Source organism: Phytophthora cinnamomi (genome assembly GCF_018691715.1).
Source record: "Phytophthora cinnamomi strain GKB4 chromosome Unknown Contig14, whole genome shotgun sequence".
Taxonomy (NCBI): domain Eukaryota; phylum Oomycota; class Peronosporomycetes; order Peronosporales; family Peronosporaceae; genus Phytophthora; species Phytophthora cinnamomi.
Window position 1 is genome coordinate 173712 of NW_027150947.1, and position 19352 is coordinate 193063.

Here is a 19352-nt window from a genome sequence, read left to right on the forward strand (position 1 = left end):
GTCTGGGCCACGCAGCAGTAGCGGTGTTGCGGCCTCATAAGGTCTCGAGGCTGGCAACCGACCAGAAGGCAGCGCACACGGTACTTGCACAGCACTGGGAGCACCGCTCTTGTGCCAGGAAGAGAGGCGTTTGTTTCCACATGGCTGGGACAGACGCTGGTGGTCGCCCCACAATTCAAAGTGCAGGGCGCGGCAGACGCACGAACTCGACGCGAACTATGAGCGGGTTGACCCCCACCGCTTTCGAGAACGAGCCCTCGGGGCTGCAAGATGTCTTGGCCTTCATCGCCGACTTCGAGATGGAAGACGCCTCGAGTGCCAACCATGACAGCGACGACTGGATGGAGGACGATGTCCCCACGGCAGATCAGCAGAGCAAAGGCCATGGCGGAGAGCTGCCCGAGTTCTTCGGCGATGGCGGTCGACGACCTTCGCCTACCACAAGTTTCGGAGGGATTGGCCCACATCAAGCTTTGTTGCTTTCGACTAGCACGGCAGCAACCTCGTCGAAGGGCACAGGTGACGTCAATGCTGGGGCTGCGAAGACATCTCGCCGACACCGCGTTAGTCGCAAGGAAGAGCTTGAGTACTTGCGAAAGAAGGTCACCGATATGGAACTCAAGCTGAAGCAGCTCAAGAACAACGCTGAAGGTGGTGGGTCTCCTGCCCCGGCGAAGCCTGCAACGCCCGAGGATGAGAAGGCTGCGATGCAGCTCGAGCAATCTATTGCGCTCTGGAAGAAGATGGCGGAGCGACAGAAGAGTCAACGGGAAGTGGTGGAGTCGGAGAACGCAAAGCTACGCGAGAAGCTCAAAACGCAGGTGCGCATGGCAAAAAGTCTGCAGAGGATCCTACGCAAGCGGGAACGAACGGCCGAGCAGGTACATTGCGCGGATGATGCTACGCCTGATTGCATTTGATTTTCACCCATTCCTGTGCCTTTGTGTACGAAGATCACATCCGAGGCTCCCAAACGATTCAAGCAGCTCTCTCAAGGAGCATACTGTTCTTCAGGGGGCGAATTCGACGCGCTGGTGCAGAATCTTGAGGCACTCTACACTATGACGAACGAGAGAATGTCGACTTGCCCTGTAGCGACGGGCTCCCAGCCGCTACTTCGAGAGCAGGATGTAAAGTATAATGACTTCACCGGCATGTTTCTCGAGTTTCAGCACAGCAAACTTGTACCATTCGACGCCGCTGCCGTTAGCCGAGCTACATGGCGGCACATGAGTGAACCGGGCATCAAGTTCGACACATACTTCGAGGAGGTACGCTCAGTAACCTCGTATTTGGCTCTGAATTTGGTCTGACGATGTTGTGTACACTGTAGCAGCTTGCTCAGGTTAGCGACGACATGGTATTGCGAAAGTTCGGCATCGAGCTCAGGCAGGGCGATCGCCTGTCCAAGATGAGCGGTAGGCAGGCCATTCGACGATATGTCGAAAGCGACCGAGTCGTTATCGTGCGCAACTCCAACATCGACCGAGTGGAAATAGCCGATGCAGCTACAGGAGGACTCGCATTCCGCGACGTTGGGTGGCTTGTGCTGAAAGACGTGACAGGCTTGGTCTCGGCTTCAGGGCCAATGACCCTAATCCAGTCGTACTCGACTTTGACTCCGGACGTCGATCTCGACGCGCAGTGGGAAGTCGGAGCCCTGACGGACTTCGTGCTGCAGTTTCGAGAGGAAAGCGAACTTGGCAACGAAAGTATCGTAGAGAACTTGCTCCTTGAAGAAGCTACTAAGCGCACATGAACATTGACTTGAGGCCAAATCGATCTCTTTACGTTGGTAGCGTTTTATCACAGTGAGGCCAGGCGTGAAGGGACAGCTGACGATGGAAGTGCATGGTTACAATGGCACCTTGAGTAAGCTGTGATCACTATTAGGATAGGCAAACCCACTGCAATACACAGGTTACATGTATTATAGACGTGTAGTATACAAGCTCGTAATAGATATACGGATCACACTGCGCTGAATTAGCAAGCCTCGCACTTCGACTTTTCTGACCCTGAGGACATGTCGCTCGACCTGCACCACGAACCCGTCGAACTGGACGACTTACTGGCGTTCGTCCGCGACATTGGCCTTGGGAATGGTGAGGCCAACGCCACGAAACTCCAAACTTCGAGACCCAACGAAGAACTAGAAATGACGGATGATGCCTGGTTCGAGGGGTTATTCGGTGAAGAGACGGAGCCACCGCTCAAATGCTTTGAGCATCCAGCTACAGATGCGGCCAAACCTTACTTGCGAGATAATATTGACGATAAGTGCTTGAAGACACTGACGCTTCCGGAGGAAGCCCCATTCTCGAACCCTGCGAGAAAGATGGCAGGGCGCCCGCGAGTAACTCGCAAGGAAGAGCTCGAATATCTGCGCTTGAAAGTCAAAGAGATGGAAGATAAACTGCGGGATCTCAAGAAAAAAACCGACCTCGACCGATCACCACCTCTCCAATCTGACAACACGGCTGAAAATGCCGTGCACACCGAGCACTCTATTGCCCTATGGAAATCAATGGCTGAGCGACAGAAAAATCAACGCGAGTTGGTGGAAGTTGAGAATACCAAGCTGCGTGAGAAGCTGAAAACGCAGATTCGGATGGCGAAAAGTCTGAAGCGGGTCCTTTGCAAGCGCACACGAGACGAAGAGCAGGTAAGACTAACGATGAGCTTTTATTTCAGTTGACCCCTCACGTTTTCTCATTTTTGTAGGGCTTCAAGACTCCAAAGCGGTCATAACCATTGTTGCGATGTGTAACCAGCACTACAGTTTTTTTTTTACGACATGCTGCAATGACTTGACGATGCTTTGCGAATTTGGCGTCGAGATCAAACATGACAGCAGAGTTGGTGTCTTGCTCGCAAGGCAAGTTACCCGTCGATACGAGGAAAGCGACCGAGTTGTTCTCGTTCGCCACTCGGTTGTCGATGAGATACAATTGTCCGGCGTGCCCACCGATGGGCTAACATTTCGCGAGTCTGGCTGGATCGTACTGAAAAAAGCCACCGAGGTGCTTGGCACTCGACCGGCGACTCTGGTACAAGCGTACTCGACCATGTCACCCGATATCGACCTGGATGCTCAATGGCAGATCGGCGCATTGACGGATGTCGTGCTTCAGTCCCGGGAGGACGTTGAAGTAGGGAACGACGCGATCATCGAGAACTTACTGATCGAGGAAGCGACTAAGCAACCTTCAACCTAATATATATGTAAGCTGCGTTTGTGTGTGCTTTTGGTCGGCCAGCATGACATGTATAAAAGCACAATGACTTCACCGGCATGTTTCTCAGGTTTCAGCACAGCAAACTTGTACCATTCGACGTCGCTGCCGTTAGCCGAGCTACATGGCGGCACATAAGTGAACCGGGCATCAGGTTCGACACATACTTCGAGGAGGTACACTCAGTAACCTCGTATTTGGCTCTGAATTTGGTCTGACGATGTTGTGTACACTGTAGCAGCTTGCTCAGGTTAGCGACGACATGGTATTGCGAAAGTTCGGCATCGAGCTCAGGCAGGGTGATCGCCTGTCCAAGATGAGCGGAAGGCAGGCCATTCGACGATGTGTCGAAAGCGACCGAGTCGTTATCGTGCGCAATTCCAACATCGACCGAGTGGAAATAGCCGATGCAGCTACAGGAGGACTCGCATTCCGCGACGTTGGGTGGCTTGTGCTGAAAGACGTGACAGGCTTGGTCTCGGCTTCAGGGCCAACAACCCTAATCCAGTCGTACTCGACTTTGACTCCGGACGTCGATCTCGACGCGCAGTGGGAAGGAGCTGTGATCACGATTGGGATAGGCAAACCCACTGCAATACACATGTTATAATCCATGTATTGTAGACATGTAACATACAAGCTCGTAATACTAGTACATAGATATACGGATCACACAGCGTCTGGTCAAACTGAATGAGCAAGCCTCGCACTTCGACTTTTCTGACCCTGAGGACATGTCACTAGACCTGCACCACGAACCCGTCGAACTGGACGACTTACTGGCGTTCGTCCGCGACATTGGCCTTGGGGGTGGTGGGGCCAGCGCCACGAAACTCCAAACTTCGAGACCCAACGAAGAACTAGAAATGACGGATGATGCCTGGTTCGAGGGGTTATTCGGTGAAGAGACAGAGCCACCGCTCAAATGCTTTGAGCATCCAGCTACAAATGCGGCCAAACCTTACTTGCGAGACGGTATTGTTAACGCTAAGTGCTTGAAGACATTGACGTTTCCGGAGGCTGCCCCATTCTCGAACCCTGCGAGAAAGATGGCAGGGCGCCCGCGAGTAACTCGCAAGGAAGAGCTCGAGTATCTGCGCTTGAAAGTCAAAGAGATGGAAGATAAACTGCGGGATCTCAAGAAAAAACCCGACTGCGACCAATCACCACCTCTCCAATCTGACAACACGGCTGAAAATGCCGTGCACACCGAGCACTCTATTGCCCTATGGAAATCAATGGCTGAGCGACAGAAAAATCAACGCGAGTTGGTGGAAGTTGAGAATACCAAGCTGCGTGAGAAGCTGAAAACGCAGATTCGGATGGCGAAAAGTCTGAAGCGGGTCCTTTGCAAGCGCACACGAGACGAAGAGCAGGTAAGACTAACGATGAGCTTTTATTCCAGTTGACCCCTCACGTTTTCTCATTTTTGTAGGGCTTCAAGACTCCAAAGCGGTCAAAACCATTGTTGCAATGTGTAACCAGCACCACAGGTTTGTTTGGCGAGATGCTGCAATGCCTCGACGATCTCTATCTGGAAATCGACAAGCATATTGCCAACAGCCCCGTTGCATCAATGTCGAGCCCATTCATTCGCAAAAGGGATGTGAAATACAGCGACGATGCTGGGATGTTTCTCGAGTTCCTGGACAGCAAGATCTGGCCATTTGACGTGAACACAGTCAGCCGAGCCAAGTGGCGCTTTCTAACCGAGACCGGCCACAAATTCAACAAATATTGTGAGGAGGTACGTTTTAGGGTTGGTTGAGCTACTTCGAGCGTATCGATAGAAGCTAACTTTTCCGTATGCTTCTTGTTGGGTAGCACGTGGAGAAGCGTGGTAACACCATGCTTCGCACATTTGGTGTCGAGATCAAACATGGCAGCAGTGTTGCCGTCTTGTTCGGAAGGCAAGTTACCCGTCGATACGAGGAAAGCGACCGAGTTGTTCTCGTTCGCCACTCGGTTGTCGATGAGATACAATTGTCCGGCGTGCCCACCGATGGGCTAACATTTCGCGAGTCTGGCTGGATCGTACTGAAAAAAGCCACCGAGGTGCTTGGCACTCGACCGGCGACTCTGGTACAAGCGTACTCGACCATGTCACCCGATATCGACCTGGATGCTCAATGGCAGATCGGCGCATTGACGGATGTCGTGCTTCAGTCCCGGGAGGACGTTGAAGTAGGGAACGACGCGATCATCGAGAACTTACTGATCGAGGAAGCGACTAAGCAACCTTCAACCTAATATATATGTAAGCTGCCGTTTGTGTGTGCTTTTGGTCGGCCAGCATGACATGTATAAAAGCACAATGACTTCACCGGCATGTTTCTCAGGTTTCAGCACAGCAAACTTGTACCATTCGACGTCGCTGCCGTTAGCCGAGCTACATGGCGGCACATAAGTGAACCGGGCATCAGGTTCGACACATACTTCGAGGAGGTACACTCAGTAACCTCGTATTTGGCTCTGAATTTGGTCTGACGATGTTGTGTACACTGTAGCAGCTTGCTCAGGTTAGCGACGACATGGTATTGCGAAAGTTCGGCATCGAGCTCAGGCAGGGTGATCGCCTGTCCAAGATGAGCGGAAGGCAGGCCATTCGACGATGTGTCGAAAGCGACCGAGTCGTTATCGTGCGCAATTCCAACATCGACCGAGTGGAAATAGCCGATGCAGCTACAGGAGGACTCGCATTCCGCGACGTTGGGTGGCTTGTGCTGAAAGACGTGACAGGCTTGGTCTCGGCTTCAGGGCCAACAACCCTAATCCAGTCGTACTCGACTTTGACTCCGGACGTCGATCTCGACGCGCAGTGGGAAGTTGGAGCCCTGACGGACTTCATGCTGCAGTCTCGATAGGAAAGCGAGGTTGGCAACGAAAGTGTCGTAGAGAACTTGCTCCTTGAAGAAGCTACTAAGCGCACATGAACGTTGACTTGAGGCCGAGTCGATCTCTCTATGTTGGCACAGCGTTTTGTCACAGTGAGGCCAGGTGTGAAGGAACAGCTGACGATGGAACTGCATGGTTACAATGGCACCTTGAGGGAGTTGTGATCACTATTGGGATAGGTAGATACACATGTTACAACACATTTATTATAGACATGTAACATACCAAGCTCGTAATACATAGATACAGTGTTTTGCCTCAATAGCGCAGTCGTACTTTGTATACAATTTCTCAAGTAAATGGGGTGACAGAGGTTTTACTAGTCGACTACGATAAAATAAATCCTATGTCACTCTTCTTGATTAACGTAGAATGCAGCCAACAATGTTCAATCGTGGCCCCGGAAAGCTCCTCCCATGCTGCTGCACACCACTTGATACCCTGAAGCATCCCGACCTTGTATGGGTTTTCTACACCTTCATCAATCTTCTCCAGTGCATGGTTCATTTTGGTGCGAAGCACAGCACGTTTTAGACAGTAAATGACCCCCTGGTCGAGCGGCTGCAACTTGGAAGTCGTGTTTGCGGGGAGTTTTTCGACTCGGACGTTAGTAAGTGGAACGCCTTCTTCACTATGCGACGAAGCGTTGTCAAGTAGGAGCAGCACGTGCCTGTTTTGGCCCTGCATCATCTTATCAAGTCCCGGCAGCCACGACTGGAACGTTTCCGTGTCCATCCACGCCTTGGCCGTTGACTTGTAGTCGATGTCGTCCGGCTTGTTCTTGATCCAGCGCGGCTGCCGGGACTTGCCGATGAAGAGCAGAGGTAGTTTGTGGGTATCAGTAGCGTTGGTACACACGGCGAGGGTGATGCGTGACTTGCTCTGCTTTAAAGCAGGAGCTTCGCGGATGCACATTGAGCCCCGAGGCACGTTGTCGTAGAAGAACTTGTAGACTTGGTTAGGCTTGGCTAATGAAAGAATGAGGAGCGAGTCGCTCCGGTCGCTCCGACCGACCAAGGTGATCTTGGCGCGCAATGACATGAGTGTGACGCTTTTTGTTTTGACGTTTTCCCCTATGTCCTCGGTTGTGGTAATTTGATTGGCGGAACCATACTGTCGATGGCGTGATTGGCTGAATCTTGCTGTTCGTGAAAAACAGGGTGATTATATATAGTCTGCGAGGTTATTAGATGTGATGGCTGCGCTATTGAGGCAAAACACTGTATACGGATCGCACTGCGTCAGGTCAGACTGAATTATTAATAGCTTGTTTTTTCTGAGTATTCATATTCATGGTGTGTTTGCTTGCTTACCACCAAAGTGGGTTCTGTGTTCTCATCATGCATTCGCGATTATTGGATATCCGCTGGTGTGAGATCGGGTGGGCTTTCGACTTCACCTTCTGGTTGGCAATGACCACAGATGGCAAGCATAAGACATCAGCGCCACCAAATCCAGCCTCGCTCTCTGTTCTTCGGGGTGGCTAATCAATTCACTCTCCAAAAGGTGTCACTGGCAGCATGACGGTAGCGTTGCTCGACGAGACTTCGAGCTTTCAGGATGCTATGGCTATTATCGCCGACATGGACTTTGACGACGATGAACAGGAGGACTTTAGTCCACACCTAGATTCCGTGCTGCAAGACCCCTTCGACGTGCCTGCAGCTCCAACTACATATCTGGACCTGTTTGAGAATACCAAGACCCCTGATGTAGAGCTGTTTGCTGCACAACCCGGAACCGGTGTCGAAAACAAAGTCGCGCAGTCCGTGACGCATACTACGCGGAAGAGTGGAATCTCTCGACGGCAGGAGCTGGAAGACCTACGCGATGAAGTTTGCACAATGCAGCGCAAACTGTCAGAATTACGTACGAGGGTTAAGCACCCGGCGCTAACACGGACAACGTCTTCAATTAATATGGGTGGAGACCCACCACTGTGGAAGGGCGTTGCAGCTAGACAGAAAATACAACGTGAGCAGGCTGAAGCAAGGAACATCAAGCTTCGCTCAAAGCTCAACACCCAAATTCGTATGGCTAAGAGTTTGATTCGAACCTTACAAAGCAGGGAGGCGGGCCTGGTAAGGTTATGTGTTTGCCTGCTTACCACCAATGTAGCGTTCTGTGTTCTCACCATACATTTGCGATTTAGGCACAGCTTGTATTATCCGGTTCAAGACCAAAGGTGCAGCTGCATGTACAACGCGTAGACGATGACGGATTTGCAGCCCTGTTGGGAAGTATGGATAACCTTTTCGTCGGAACAGATAACAGCGTTCGAGCGACGCCAGTTGCATGTTTGGGCACCCCACACGTTCGAGACGCGCAGATTAAGCGCATTTTGACCGGAGAATACCTCGAATTTCAGGATAGCAGATTCCTTCCATTCACCATTGACATCGTGAACCAAGCGATGTGGCGTTTTTTGCGAGAAGCAGGCATCAGCTCGAACCACTACAACCACGACCACCAGGAGAAGCAAGACGATACTATTTTGCGAACGTACGGCATTGAGATCGAGAAGAACAACGGTGTCCCCAACTTACAAGGGAAGCAGTCGATGCGTCGGTACTTTCGAGGAACCAGTGTTGTGATCGTACGGAAGTCGGTCATTTTGCCCGCTGGTGCCAACGGCGTTGAATTCGTTGAAAAGGGCTGGATTGTGCTCTCGCCCGCACCAGGACAAGCGGCAACGGTGATACAGGAGTTCTCAACGATTTCTCCGCGCGGACATCACATGAAATGTGGATTGATAACTGATGGCATGATCGCCACGCGAGAAGAAATGGTGGACAAAGCATTTCCGATACTTGAGAATATTCTATTCGAGGAAGCTGGTAAAACATTACCGAGCTACAGTGAATAGGAATTGCACGTATGATGAACATATCAGTTGTACCATGTTTCATCGTTCAACTCAGTTGCATCGCTGCTTCCACGAGAGCGTCTTCGACAGATTGGTGGATGCCGTCCAGATTTTCAAGGAAAGAGGAAGTCACGATGTCTGTAAGTATCGCCATTTCTTCCTGAGTGCTTGGCATCACCTCAGGTAACTCGGTCCGAACTTGTACGCATGTCTGGATAATCGTCGACTCCAGCGAATTTTCCTTTGAACTATCACCAGAGTGTCTTCTAACCAACGTCCACCCTGTGTCGTGATGGCGCATGTTTTGCGCTGCACTGAGTGTTCCTTCGACCTTGGTCTCGCAGGCCCACACAAACACACACCTGTCTTCCTCGATATAGCGCTTGACCACGAACCATGCGTCTTTCATCACTTGATGCTTCTTGTGCTGCACGGTGAATGCCATTTTCGCCGAAAGCGTGTCTTCCGAGCCATCAATTAGCTAGACCACCCACCATCACACAACCATTAGCGTTTGAAAGACCCAATCCAACAGAAGATTGGCGACGCACCGAGTAGTGGCCATCGCGCAACTTGAGGTGCGGCTGCGCCATCGAGCGCCAGAACTGCGTCGCCGTCGCATGCAGCTCGAACGGCAGGATCTTCGACGCCAGAAACTCCATGAACATCCCATAGGCGCCGTCCGGCTTGACCTGCATGTGATGCCCATCCGTCATCTTGCGCGCGAAGTTGTTTTGAAGGAACGCCGCGTCCGTCTGCTTGTACTGGTCGTCCAGCCGCCCCAATATCCTGTCAAACACGACGGTCTCCGCCTCGTTCTCCACTCGCACCCGTTTCCGCTCGCTCGCCCACGCCCCCGACTCCTACAGCCCCTCACAGCAAATAAATAAATAAATAAATAATAATAATAATAGTTAAACTTCCCTCACCTCGAGCGCCGACCGCTTCCGCAGCAGCTTCTCGAGGTTCTGGACGATGCAGAGCTGGCCCTCCACCATCCCGCGCAGCTTCTCGTTCTCCCTCTCGGCCCTCTTCTTGCCCTCCAACTGGCGTCTAGCGACGCGTCTCCAGGCCGACACGTTGGTCTGTTTGTGCTGCTCCTCTGCAGCCCCAGCCACCGCCGAGTCCTCGCGCTCCTTCAGCTGCTGCAGCTGCTGCTGGAGCTCTCGAGCCTTCAGTCGCAGGAACTCCAGCTCGTCCTTGCGGCGCTTGCGACGAGGAGCAGCAGCAGGAGCAGCAGGCGGCGTCTGGGCGTCGCTGGAGGCGCTGGGGGTGGCGTCTGCCTCTTGGCTCTGGTCCAGCAGCTCCGTCGGCTCGGGGAACAGCAGCGTCGGGTCCATTTCGACCAGCGGAGGGTTCATATTAGGCAGTAACAGCTCGTCGAGGCTGGGCACGTCATCCAGCAGCGCCGGAAATGGGCTGCAGACGTCGGAGAGCGGCGAGAGAGGGGTCGGCGTGGAGCTGGAGAGCGTCGCGAGAAGGTCTGATGCGTCGGAGAGCGAGACGTCCAGCGCCGCGGCGCCGCGGCGGCCTCCAGCGGCGGCCAGGGGCGGGGAAGCCATGGCGAAGTGAGCGACTGCCAGATGGGTACAGTCAGGAGTGATGGTCGCTGGTCAAACTCGAATAGAAGACCCCCCGTGTGACTTGATGATTGTAAGGTTGATTTGGCGTTTGTATGTGCACTTCAACTTGATGCTCCGTCTCAGCAGCATTGATATTGTCTGAAGCATGATACAAAGAGGACGTTGGTGGACAAGGGTGAAATGACATACTACGTATATTACGCGGTGCTGCTGTTTGCTGCGCTCACAACAAGCGAGAGCGACTGCAGAGCCGCCTACCCGTCGAGAGAGACGTGCTACACCCCCTACAGCATCTTGGACTTGAGCTCGGCGAAGGCCCGCAGCGGCTCGTCGCCCTCCGGGTCCACCACCTCGGCCAGCTTGCCCTTGGCGCGCGCGTCGCGCATGCGGTGCCAGATGGCCGTGGCGCGCTTGCGCTCCGTGATGAGCCCGAAGAGCGCGCAGATGTCGATGAGGAGCTTGGTCGGGTTGAACTGCAGGAACTCGCCCTCGCCCGTCGAGTAGTCGTACGGGAACTTGTGGTGCCAGTTGTGCCAGCCCTCGCCCAGCGCCAAGACGGACACGAGCCAGTTGTCGCGCGGGCAAATGGTGTCGTCGTACTCGGCCGAGCCGTAGAAGTGCGTGGCGCTGTTGACGAGCCACGTCGCGTGCAGGTCCAGCACGTAGCGCAGGAAGCCGCACACGAAGAGTCCGTTGAACCAGGTCTCGCCGGCGAAGTGCATGGTCACGAGCATGGGGAACACGAAGCACATGAAGAGGTTGCCCCACGGGTTGAGCTTCTCCTGCAGCACGACGGTCCAGTCGGCCCACAGGTCGTCGTAGTTGAGCCCTTCGCCTGCCTTGACCACCTTGGGGTCCTTCTTGACCAGCAGCCAGCCCATGTGCGCGAAGAAGAAGCCGCGGCCCGAGTTGTGCGGATCGGCGCTCGTGTCCGAGTACTTGTGGTGCACGCGGTGGTCGCGGCTCCAGTGGAAGATGGTGCCCTGGTTGGCCATGGCGTTGCACAGCATGAGCAGGAAGCGGATGAGTCCGCAAGCCTTGTAGCTGCGGTGCGCCCACAGGCGGTGCGCGCCCATGGTGATGCCCAGGCCGTTGAGCACGTAGAGCCCGAAGAGCCACCAGTACGTCTGCGTCTGGCACTCCGGCAGGCACGTGGCACCCACGACGGCGCCAATGTGCACGAGCGTGATGTAGTAGACCATCGGCCAGTTGGCGTTGCGGTAGTTCTCCACCCAGTTCACCATTGCTGCTGCTGCTAGTGTTGTCGACCTTGACTGCGTGCGAAGACGGAAATTGAACAATGAGCTTCGGGGCTCTACCTGCATCCGTCGGTGCTCCTGGCGGCTTTGCACGTGCAATGCACGGGGGCGGATGATGCCTGGCGGCCAGCCCACCCGAACTTCGGGGGGTACAGTACCACCAGTCGATGTCACGGCCGTGTTGGCCGGGTGTCATGGGCATTTAACGCTCCAAGTTGAAGGGCACCCGTAGGGATCAGGCTGAACCGTCCAATGCTGGTGGTGCATGTCTTTGGCGCCCATACTCGCCACAAGTGCCGGCGACGGCATTACCCGGCTCGGGGACATGGCCAAGCAGTGTGACGTCCGGCCGGAAATCGCAATGATGTCAGGGTGCTCGCTGAGGGCCATCCATGGGCGGACGGAGCGCCGAAATGGCTCGAGCTGCTTGCGCCACGGCGCGTGCCTCGAAGCCTTGGGCTTTCTCTAACGGCATCCGATGGACACCACTTCAAGCACGGCCACACATGGATCACGGTACGCACAGTATCAAGGTCGAGGCTGTGTGTACCGGTACCGTACTACGCATTGTGTAGTGGATGGACAGCCCCGGGGTGAATCCTCCTGCCACGATCGCCTCGGCCATGACATCACGGAGCTCGGAGCTCGGGCAAAATGGACCCTCGTTTCTATAGCGCCGGGGCATTCTGGCAGTGCAGAGAATCGGGTTCCGGTGGATCCACCGACGCCGAATGAACAACACGACAGCATGGTTTGGAGGCCTAGTGACCATTGTTCCTGCGGTGGAGGCATGATCGCCCGAATACTTCGGTTCTGCGCGTTTGCATAGGCGCATGGTGCATTTTCCGGCTTGGTGGTCGCGGTCACTCGATCCGCCGTCGAAAAGGACGAATACAGAGGTGCCCGAGTTTGGGGTTATCCTACCTGGTTCGATAAGGCTAGGCTAACTTACCAATGAACCGATCCAGGTGACGTCGTGCACCTGGACAGCCCTCGCTCATGCTGTAGAGACCAACCGTTCAAGCTAAAAGCTGCACCGCAACCGATATCGATCAGCAGAGCACCAACCGAGTTGAATGCTCTCGATCAGTGATCGACGATCACGACGACTTGAATGCTCCGAGCTTCGGGCAGATCACCAACAGCAGGCTCGCAGCTTGTCCTTGGCGCCGCGGATACACGACCAAGATCGCTGCCGCCTTAGTCAGCAAAGTGCGGTACGGCTGCGGCAGCAGCAACCAACGGACCTTGTTCCGGGCCCGGACCTTCTTCGTTAGCTGCTTCGTCGAGCCGATCACCTCACGACGTCCCTGCAACCCGTTGTCAAGCAGCGTATTGGCTGCATTGCCGCATTGCAATGCAGCTTGCATTGGGCGTCCTCCGATGAACGCCATCCACCAACGGTGGACGAATCCGTCGCCGTCTCAACTGGACAAGGGACAACCAGGGCTGTGGTCGTGCGTGGCTTTGTCTTACAGTGAGGAATCAACCGCTTTAACCACTGCATGGACGGGCTGGGCGATCGCTGGCAGCGTCCGAGCCAGCCACACTGGGCTGCATCGCTAGTTTACGGTGCACACGAACGCCGTCTACGAACTCGTGCAGCCGCCGCGTCTGCCACTTTCCACGCAGAAATGCAGGGCGCGAGGCTCCGAACGCTCTGGAAAGGCGCCATAACGTGCGATACTGCCATCTCCGTAGCCACACGAGGGCAAGAAACAAAGAATACTGTAATGCACGACGCACAGCGCGCCAAGAAGCGCGAGGGAGACCTCCGATTCCCCCATTATGATGCAACTTGAATTTCAATTGTGGGCTCACTCATTGCGGGTCGCAGCAACTGGAACCCTACCCTCATCCATACAACCCCTCAGTTCACTCCATTCTCACCACACTCTGCCAACAGCCACAACGCCAGCTCTATCCCGCTTTAACCGGTGCAATAGTCTAATACGCACAGTGCGCCTGCCATACATTCATTAGCCGCGCCTGCATCATGTGCGTGACCGACCTGCCCGGCGACCCGGACGGCGTGCTGGTGTTGCACGACGTCATGGAGCTGGTGGACGAGGCCTACGAGCCCGTGGAGGGCTCCACGTCCGCCAGCGCCTCGCCCATCGTCTTCGACTCGGACGACGAGGACCTGGACGTGCCTCCGCTGCGGCCACGAGGCCGCCGCAACTCGCAGCGACGCGCACGCGACGAGCGCTGCGCCGCCGGCGCCGACAGCGACGAGCTCGGCCTGGGCGTCACGTCGCTCGCGGCGCCACGCAGCCCCGCCATGCTGGACGCGGGCGGGGACGAGACCGACGAGGACGCCATGGGCGGCGTCTACCACGGCGCCGTGACCGCCAGGCTCAAGCAGCCGCTGCAGCCGTGGCGACTCAAGTCCGCCATCACTGACGTCAGCGTCAGCGTCAATGTTGCGCCAGCAACTGCAGCAACTGCAGCAACTGTAGCAGCTCCTCCTGCGTCGCTGAAGACGAAGCCCAAAGCGGCAGCCAAAGCCAAAGCCAAAGAGGCCAAAGGCACGCCCAAGCACCGCATGAACCCCAAGGACGAGGTGCAGTACCTGCGCGAGCGCGTGCGGCAGCTGGAGCAGACGCTCGAGACGCTGCGGCTGCAGGCGCTGGCGGACCGCGAGAAGGCCGTGGAGACGGCCATCGTCTTCAACCTCGTGCCGCAGCCGGAGCTGCTCGCCGCGCCCGCCAGCAGCAGCAGCTCGGCGGACTGGACGCCCGGCTCCCCGGCACAGACACACACCTCCAAGGACAGAGTGAGTCTTGGAGCGGGCAGCCCCGCCGCCGTGGACGCCGTGACGGGGAACCGCGTCGCGTCCAGCGACGGGCTCTGGGAGCGCATCGCCACGTTCCAGAAGGCCGAGTACGACAAGTCCATGAAGCAGAACAAGCGCCTGCGGGCCATGGCCGAGCAGCAGCTGCGGGCGCTCAAGCAGCTCGAAGTCGCCTTCCGCAACCCTCGAGCTGTAAGCCAGTAGGCGTGCGTGTATACCGTAGTAACAGTGCTTCCACTGAGCCCCCGTAGCCTGCCTCGCGGCCGGCGTCGGCCCCGCCCGTGTCTCCAGACCTTATACCTGTTGTCTGTCGTGTGCTTCCAGGTCATGCGCGCGCTGCAGTCCAAGTGCCGGCCGGAGAAGCTGTTTCGGAGCAGTCTCTTCGACAGTGAGGCCGCCATCTTCGACTCTCTTCGGGTGGAGCTCGAAGCGCAGTACCAGCAGACCGACAGCGTGTTCCAGACCACCGGGATTGCTCATTTCGAAGGCGACATGGCTTGTTCAGCGGCGCTACGCTCAGCTCCAAACAGTACAGGGGTCTTCCTGGAAAACACCGAGTGCAAGGTGTTCCCATTCAGTCTCAACGCCGTGGATCAAGCTGTGTGGTGTTGCCTCGCAGACAGGAACGCCCAGTTCCACCCAGGGTTGTACCAGGTCCGCGAGGTCTCGGACAACATCGCGGCAGTGAAAATCACGGATTTGGTGAGGCTTCCCGATGCCGACACGCTCGTGACGGTGTGGTTGACTGTGAAGCGCTTCTACGAATGGTCCGACGACGGCCGAAAGCGGATCATTTGCGTATGGAACGCCATGGTGGAGACCGAGGGCTCGCTGGATATCCGGTTGCAGGAGCGAGGCTGGAATGTACTTCGTCCACTTACGTACACGGCAGCCTGTGTCGACCCGAACCGCGCTATGAGCTTCACACAGACTTGTATGCGCATCTCGCCGCTTGGTCGAGCCGAGTTTGACGCTAGCGACGTTGCTGCTGGAACGCTTGCAAATGTGTTGGTCGGTTGCTATCACCGCACTGTAATCGTCATGCACCACGTGCTGGAGAAGCTGCTGCTCGTCGAGGATACTCGGTCGCTGCTGGGCTGAAACGCAAATGTTTGGGATTCGCTGCCAGGATCATCACGCATCGATGCCGTCGGAAGTCCAAAAGTGAATGGATCGCGACTTGCGTTTGCACTCCATTTGCCAGCATCAAACGCAAGATGGTGAAGATAGTGGGAAAAACGGTTTGTTGTGTGCATTATGTACAGTAAAATGCATGTTTTGTTACGACGAGGGCAGCTTTGAAGAGATTTTGCAAGTTACAGTATCCGACATTTGAGCTGGCTCGCTATGACAACACCGCTACTTGCCAGTGACGGCTCTGCTCAACCACATCATGCCTTCGTCGACGCCTTGTCCAGACACAGCCACTGTCTTCGTGATATGTGACGGATTTCTGGTCACGCGATGCAATGAAAGCTTTTCGCGAAGCTCCTCGACGTTCATGCAGTCCGGCTGGTCCTGCTTGTTGGCGAGCACCAGCAACTTGCAATCACGCAGCGCGTCGTCCTCAAAGACACGATGCAGCTCATGGACCGCTTCATCAATCCGGTAGCGATCAGCCGAGTCGATCACAAAGATCACCGCATCCGCACCCTCGAAGTAAAAGCGCCACAGCGGGCGCAGCTTACTCTGACCGCCGATGTCCCAGGCTGTAAACTCGATGTTCTTGTACTTGAAGGTCTCGACATTGAAGCCGATTGTTGGTATCGTCGTAATTGCCTCGCCAAGCTTCATCTTGTACAGCAGTGTCGTCTTGCCAGCACCGTCAAGCCCAAGAAGGAGAATGCGACTTGGCTTCGTCCAATAGTTTGCCATCCGATCCAGTGCTGCTTCCAGGTATTGTGACACGAGGTTGCCCATTTCAAGGTCGGTATTTGGCAGAGCTGGTTGTGTCGATGAAAAAGTAGATCTGGCGACAACAAATCTGCCAGCAGCGCTTCAAGGTCCGACCATCATTGGCGCCTGTAACCCCTAACATCGAAATGTAGCCATCTGTCATGCTTGTCAAACTTGACCTGGCAGTGGGTGATTGGTTGCACGACGCATGCGATCATGCTGGTGAGCGTTACAGGTTTGAATCGGGTCATGTTGACGTGGCTGCAGCCCATAGCCGCAACACTTCGATGCCGAGAACCAATAGCGATTGATTCGTGCCACATCGTCTCCACAAGCTGCATAAGACCAGCAACCTCATCGTGAGGCCCTCACGACCTTTTGGCCGAGTAATACAGTCTCCACTGCACTACCCCGTGACTTCCGAGAGCTCCCCGAGTTCCCACGACAATCATAAGCCTAGCGGTGCGGCGCCGAAATCGTGCTCCATCAGGATGTTCTCGACGGTTTGGAACAACCACCCGAGATTTCGGTGCACGGCTGCAAGCAGAAGCTCTGTGACCGCACCAGTTCGAGGACCTGGAGTGCCCAGCACGCCTGCCGACAACGATGGTGTGAGCCGAATGCACAGCTGAATGATAGTCTCTTCCTCCCCGTCACCGTCATCACCCTCTTCAACGGGGACTGGGCGGATCACAACCCACGCGCGTTGCATCATCTTGAGTCCATGTAACAAATCCCTCGGTCCTTCGCTCTCAGACGCCGACTCGCAGGTGATCACCGTGCGTCCTCTCTCCACGTATTTTTTCATGGCGAACCTCATCTGCATCCGTGCCTGCGTTGCATCCACTCTCAGCGTCGTGATCGCCTTGGCACGAATGGTGTCCGGCGAGCAGGCCTTGCCTTGGTACGTGCCGTCCGCCAGCTTGATGTGCTCCCGGCTCAAGCAGCGCCACACAGCGGAGCACGTCTCCTCCATCCCGAACGGCACCACCTTGGAGTTCGTGGCCTCCAGGTACAACGCCTTCGTCTCGCCCGCATGCAGACTGGAGACGTCTGACCCCTCCTCGAGACTCTGCATGACCTGGTGTCTCGCACAGACCTCGTCCACCTCGGCATACACCGCGTCCATATCGCCCAGCAGCGTCTCGTAGAGCGCGTCCTCGCCCTCTGCACTGCCGTAGCGACTGAACTCGAGCCGCGTCTGCAGCTGCGCCGCCTCCGAGCCCTCGTCCCTCCTAGCCGCGCTCCTCTTGAGCAGCCGATGCAGACTGCGCGCCAGCTTGAGCTGCTCCAGCAGCGACGCGCGCAGCTGCAGGTTCTGCATCTCGGCGCGCTGCTTCTCCACCAACTGGTGCTTGGCGATGCGCTGCCAGCGGCCGCGTCCGCGTCGCACGACGTCCCCATTCTCCTTGTCGGCGGCGCTGCCGGCCATGAGCTCGCGCCGCTTGCCGTCCAGCTCCCGCTCCAGCGCCTGCACCTTATGGCGCAGGTAGCTCAGCTCCTCCTTCTGGCGCACGCGCGTCGAGTTCTGCATGGGCGGCTTGGGAGCCGCAAGTTGAGCTTCAGACAGCGTTGTTTTAGGCGATTTCGATGCCAAACCTTCATCATTTTGAGCCCCGGACGCCGCAAAATGCTGCGTAGATGTTGGCGCATAGGCTGCAATGTCTTTCAGCGTCGGAGACGACGCGGAGGCGCAGGTAGAGACTGCAAACGGCCCGAAAATGGGTCTGGGGGACGTCTCCGAAGACGCTTGATAGCTCGCGAACGGTGATGAACCAGACGACGAGCCCAACGGCGCCGAGGACAGCAGATCGACATCGTTCAGCTCGTCCAGGAAGCTCGGCAGCAGCGCCGCCGACAGCGCCACATCGTCCAGGGAGAGACCGCGCTCGTCGCTGCCGCTCGCCATGCAGGACTTGGATTGCAAAGAATTAGCGTAAAACCACCGATTTACGCTAAAACGTGATTGGCATGTTTAGCCAATCACAGCCCGTGCCACGTTGAAGCGAAGGTGCCATGCACTGGCCACCGTATTCATTGCTGGTGCGTGATCAACTTGTCTCACCACGCGTGGTCTAGACCGGTCCACAATTGAAAGACGCACAACTCAATTAGCGTCCTCCCCCACAGCCCCAACTCCTCTCTATCTGCAACCGCAATGACCAACGTGGCCATCGTCTACTACTCCATGTACGGGCACGTGGCCAAGCTGGCGTCGTCCATCAAGGCCGGCGTGACGTCCGTGCCCGGCGTCAAGGCCAGCGTCTACCAGGTGCAGGAGACGCTGAACGATGACCTGCTCAAGGCTCTGCACGCGCCGGCCAAGCCCGATCTGCCCATTGCCACGCCGGACGTGCTTAAGAACGCCGACGGCATCCTGCTGGGCTTCCCCACGCGCTTCGGCATGCTGCCGTCGCAGGTCAAGGGCCTCTTCGACGCCTGCGGCGGGCTCTGGGCTAGAGGAGAGCTGATCGGCAAGCCCTGCGGCATCTTCTTCAGCTCCGCGTCGCTCGGCGCCGGCCAGGAGACCACAGCCATGAGCATGACCCCGTTCATCGCCCACCACGGCATGACCTTCGTGCCGCTCGGCTACCGCTCGCCGCTTGTGGGCACCAACGAGGAGATCCACGGCGGTAGCCCATGGGGGGCGGGCACACTGGCCAACGCCGACGGATCGCGCCAGCCGACGGACATTGAGCTGGAGATCGCCAAGATCCAGGGCCAGAGCTTCGCAGAGATCACCAAGAAGCTGTCGTCGTAAGCAAAGTGTTGTGGTTCTACTTCAACTTAGTTAAGAATGGAAGCCGCTTTAACGTGCCCCTC

At 56.1% G+C, this 19352-nt stretch overlaps 7 protein-coding genes across 7 annotated transcripts; 3 read left to right on the forward strand and 4 right to left on the reverse strand.

The window, feature by feature from the left end:
* Positions 1–218: 218 nt before the first annotated feature.
* Positions 219–8997, forward strand: IUM83_01053 (uncharacterized protein; the record flags this gene model as incomplete). Its single annotated transcript, XM_067924881.1, has 5 exons — positions 219–881; positions 954–1130; positions 8200–8212; positions 8284–8316; positions 8399–8997. 5 exons carry the CDS (start codon positions 219–221, stop codon positions 8995–8997), a joined length of 1485 nt encoding a protein of 494 aa, XP_067797217.1.
* Positions 8998–9043: 46 nt separating this feature from the next.
* IUM83_01054 (M96 mating-specific protein family) lies at positions 9044–10559 on the reverse strand (the record flags this gene model as incomplete). Its single annotated transcript, XM_067924882.1, has 4 exons — positions 9044–9245; positions 9360–9478; positions 9549–9860; positions 9927–10559. The coding sequence occupies 4 exons, from the start codon at positions 10557–10559 to the stop codon at positions 9044–9046; spliced, it is 1266 nt and encodes a 421-aa protein (XP_067797210.1).
* Positions 10560–10864: 305 nt separating this feature from the next.
* On the reverse strand, positions 10865–11824 carry IUM83_01055 (Acyl-CoA desaturase; the record flags this gene model as incomplete). Its single annotated transcript, XM_067924883.1, has 1 exon — positions 10865–11824. The coding sequence occupies one exon, from the start codon at positions 11822–11824 to the stop codon at positions 10865–10867; it is 960 nt and encodes a 319-aa protein (XP_067797211.1).
* A 2011-nt stretch (positions 11825–13835) lies between these two features.
* IUM83_01056 (uncharacterized protein) lies at positions 13836–15734 on the forward strand (the record flags this gene model as incomplete). The annotated part of the gene is made up of 2 exons (XM_067924884.1): positions 13836–14825; positions 14958–15734. The coding sequence occupies 2 exons, from the start codon at positions 13836–13838 to the stop codon at positions 15732–15734; spliced, it is 1767 nt and encodes a 588-aa protein (XP_067797208.1).
* A 258-nt stretch (positions 15735–15992) lies between these two features.
* On the reverse strand, positions 15993–16553 carry IUM83_01057 (ADP-ribosylation factor family; the record flags this gene model as incomplete). Its single annotated transcript, XM_067924885.1, has 1 exon — positions 15993–16553. One exon carries the CDS (start codon positions 16551–16553, stop codon positions 15993–15995), a length of 561 nt encoding a protein of 186 aa, XP_067797209.1.
* Positions 16554–16977: 424 nt separating this feature from the next.
* On the reverse strand, positions 16978–18438 carry IUM83_01058 (uncharacterized protein; the record flags this gene model as incomplete). Its single annotated transcript, XM_067924886.1, has 2 exons — positions 16978–17123; positions 17196–18438. 2 exons carry the CDS (start codon positions 18436–18438, stop codon positions 16978–16980), a joined length of 1389 nt encoding a protein of 462 aa, XP_067797213.1.
* A 249-nt stretch (positions 18439–18687) lies between these two features.
* Positions 18688–19290, forward strand: IUM83_01059 (NAD(P)H:quinone oxidoreductase, type IV; the record flags this gene model as incomplete). The annotated part of the gene is made up of 1 exon (XM_067924887.1): positions 18688–19290. One exon carries the CDS (start codon positions 18688–18690, stop codon positions 19288–19290), a length of 603 nt encoding a protein of 200 aa, XP_067797214.1.
* Between the last annotated feature and the right edge of the window lie 62 nt (positions 19291–19352).